The 2743-nt window shown below is 49.3% G+C and overlaps 1 protein-coding gene across 1 annotated transcript; it reads right to left on the bottom strand.

Moving 5' to 3' along the window:
• Positions 1–206: 206 nt before the first annotated feature.
• LOC143363747 (uncharacterized) lies at positions 207–2181 on the bottom strand. The gene is made up of 3 exons (XM_076804286.1): positions 1921–2181; positions 422–1743; positions 207–303 (listed from the first exon to the last, which is right to left on the bottom strand). The coding sequence occupies exons 1-3, from the start codon at positions 2179–2181 to the stop codon at positions 207–209; spliced, it is 1680 nt and encodes a 559-aa protein (XP_076660401.1).
• Positions 2182–2743: the final 562 nt, after the last annotated feature.

Below are 2743 nucleotides of genomic sequence, written 5' to 3' on the forward strand. Positions count from 1 at the left end.
TACTATTGGACGCGCGCGTAGAATCCAATATTCTTGGCGAAGAATGCTCAGCGTTAAATGAGATCCAGCATGGAGGGCTCGCAGATGAGCATGCACGATGATGACGTCTAAGAGTGGATGCGACTTAACGATAATCGGATGTTTTTCTTGCTCCGACAACTTGGCGTTTTTTAATCGTCCGCCCACGCGAATTAAGCCGTCTTTGTCTATATATGGATTAAGGGAGAGCAGGGAGCTCTTTTGGTTGAGCGGACGATGTTGACGAAGAGACTGAATCTCCTCAGGAAAAAGGTCACGTTGTATCTGTCGGAGCCAGAAATTCTTTGCACCTCGGATTTCTGACGCGTCGAGAGCTCGGCTTCCAACGCGTAAACGCGAAACGGGACGTTTCCGAATTCGCTCGACGAAACGGAAAATATACGCGGTGACCCTTAATAATTTTGGCCAGGATGAAAACCGGTCACGTAGCTCCCACGGTGTGCTAGGCAGTACAAGGTTAAAAGAGAGGGTCGGACGTTCCTCCGCGCGCGCGTCAGGCGATGCGACCGGGATATTTGGAGGCCATTGGTCGGTCGACAGTTGCATCCACTGTGGTCCCTTCCACCAAAGATCGTGGTGCAATAGTTGGGACGGAAGTAAGCCGCGGGAGGCACAATCTGCGGGATTCTCCTCGGACGGTACATGTCGCCACATGGCATCCGGTAGGGAGGAGGCGATTTGAGCCACCCGATTCGCGACGAATGTTTTCCATCTCGACGCCGGTTGACGAAGCCAACAGAGGGTGATTGTCGAATCCGTCCAGCAATAACACGGGATCTCATTCGGAAGGTCATGCAGCGCTTGTCTCACGAACACGATGAGGCGAGCTAGTAAGAGGGCGGCGGAAAGTTCGAGCCGTGGAACAGTCAGCGGTTTGACAGGAGCGACTTTGGATTTGGCGGCGAGAAGAGACACGACAATGTGACCGGACGAGGTGACGACGCGCAGATACACGACAGCGGCATAGGCGACGGTAGATGCGTCGGCAAAGCCATGGAGTTCGCATGAGGCGATATCGAGAGTTTGGTGCGTCCATCGAGGAATCGCAAGGGACTTGAGGGCAGGTAATTCCGCGTTATATATCGTCCAGCGATCGAGAAAGGTTGATGGAAGTGGGGCGTCCCAACTGCATTTTTTCAACCACAGCTGTTGCATAAGAATTTTGGCATAGACGGTGGTGGGAGTGACCCAGCCTAAGGGATCGAAAAGGCGAGCGATCGTGGAAAGGATCGCTCGTTTGGTGCCTGCGGAATGATGGGGAAGCGTCACGCGGAAGCGAAATGCATCGGCATCTGGACTCCAGGCGACTCCAAGGACTTTCACAGTTTCGTCGAACTGTAATATTTTCTCAAGCCCTGTTCCACGGTCATGCGGACTGATGTCGCGAAGAAGATGTGGAGCGTTGGTCGTCCACTTATGCAACTGGAAGTGCGCTTTGCTGAGCAACGTGATCAACTGATTACGCGTTTCGGTTAAACGTGACTCGTCGGACGCGCCAAAAACGCAATCATCCACATAAAGATGGTTTTGGAGGACGCTCACGGCCAACGGAAAATTTGACCCTTCGTCTTCGACGAGTTGTTTCAAGACCCGAAGAGCCAGGAAGGGGGCCGGTGCTGTGTCATAGGTTACGGTCAACAACTGATACCGATCGACGGAATCAGACGGGGACGACCGCCATAGGATACGTTGATAATCGACGTCCTGCGGATTTACAAGAATTTGACGGTACATTTTTGTAACATCGGCGGTTAACAAGTACCGATATTGGCGACACCGCAATATTATTGTCGGGAGATCCGTTTGCAGTTTGGGTCCAATCAACAAATGGTCATTTAACGAGGTCCCGTTGCTTGTGAGACTCGACGCATTGAATACTACCCGAAGATGAGTAGTTACGCTGCTTTCTCGAATCACCGCGTGATGCGGAATGTACACGGTTTGAGGGCCGTCTTGAAGAGACGGAGGAACTTTCCGCATATGCCCAAGGTTCAGATATTCGCGCAAGAACGCATCGTACTCGTCAAACAATGGAGGATTCGAACGTAGCCGCGTCTCGAGACGCGTCAGCATCCGGTGGGCGATGCGGTAGGAATTGCCGATGTCGATCGGATGGGCCCTTCGGAAGGGTAAACGAACCATATAACGACGGTTAGAAAAATTTCCAGAGTTTTGTCGACGGAGTAGTACATCCGTCCATTGTTTGCTAATAACTCGGTAAATAATAGTAGTAGCGAGTTTGGTGTTATGATATATATTGTTAGAAACCGTCTATATTACAGTGATATCACGTCGAAAATCGTCTAGGACCGATACGGAAAAAGTTTCCTCTTAGCGGTGGGACTTAGAAAAATTTCCAGAGTTTTGTCGACGGAGTAGTACATCCATCCATTATTTGCTAATAACTCGGTAAATAATAGTAGTAGCGAGTTTGGTGTTATGATATATATTGTTAGAAACCGTCTATATTACAGTGATATCACGTCGAAAATCGTCTAGGACCGATACGGAAAAAGTTTCCTCTTAGCGGTGGGACTTGGAAAAATTTCCAGAGTTTTCTCGACGGAGTAGTACATCCGTCCATTATTTGCTAATAACTCGATAAATAATAATTGTAGCGAGTTTGGTGTTATGATATATATTGTTAGAAACCGTCTATATTACAGTGATATCACGTCGAAAATCGTCTAGGACCGATACGGAA

This window comes from Halictus rubicundus, unplaced genomic scaffold (assembly GCF_050948215.1).
Source record: "Halictus rubicundus isolate RS-2024b unplaced genomic scaffold, iyHalRubi1_principal scaffold0111, whole genome shotgun sequence".
In the NCBI taxonomy this organism is placed as follows: Eukaryota; Metazoa; Arthropoda; class Insecta; order Hymenoptera; family Halictidae; genus Halictus; species Halictus rubicundus.

Excerpts from the sequence above, each read along its gene's own strand:
- LOC143363747 (XM_076804286.1), bottom strand. The coding sequence starts at position 2,181 with ATGGTTCGTTTACCCTTCCGAAGGGCCCATCCGATCGACATCGGCAAT. Across the intron at positions 1,744-1,920 it reads GCGTAACTACTCATCTTCGG|GACGTCGATTATCAACGTAT; the intron begins GTAGTATTCAAT and ends GTAAATCCGCAG. Across the intron at positions 304-421 it reads AAATTATTAAGGGTCACCGC|ATACAACGTGACCTTTTTCC; the intron begins GTATATTTTCCG and ends TGGCTCCGACAG.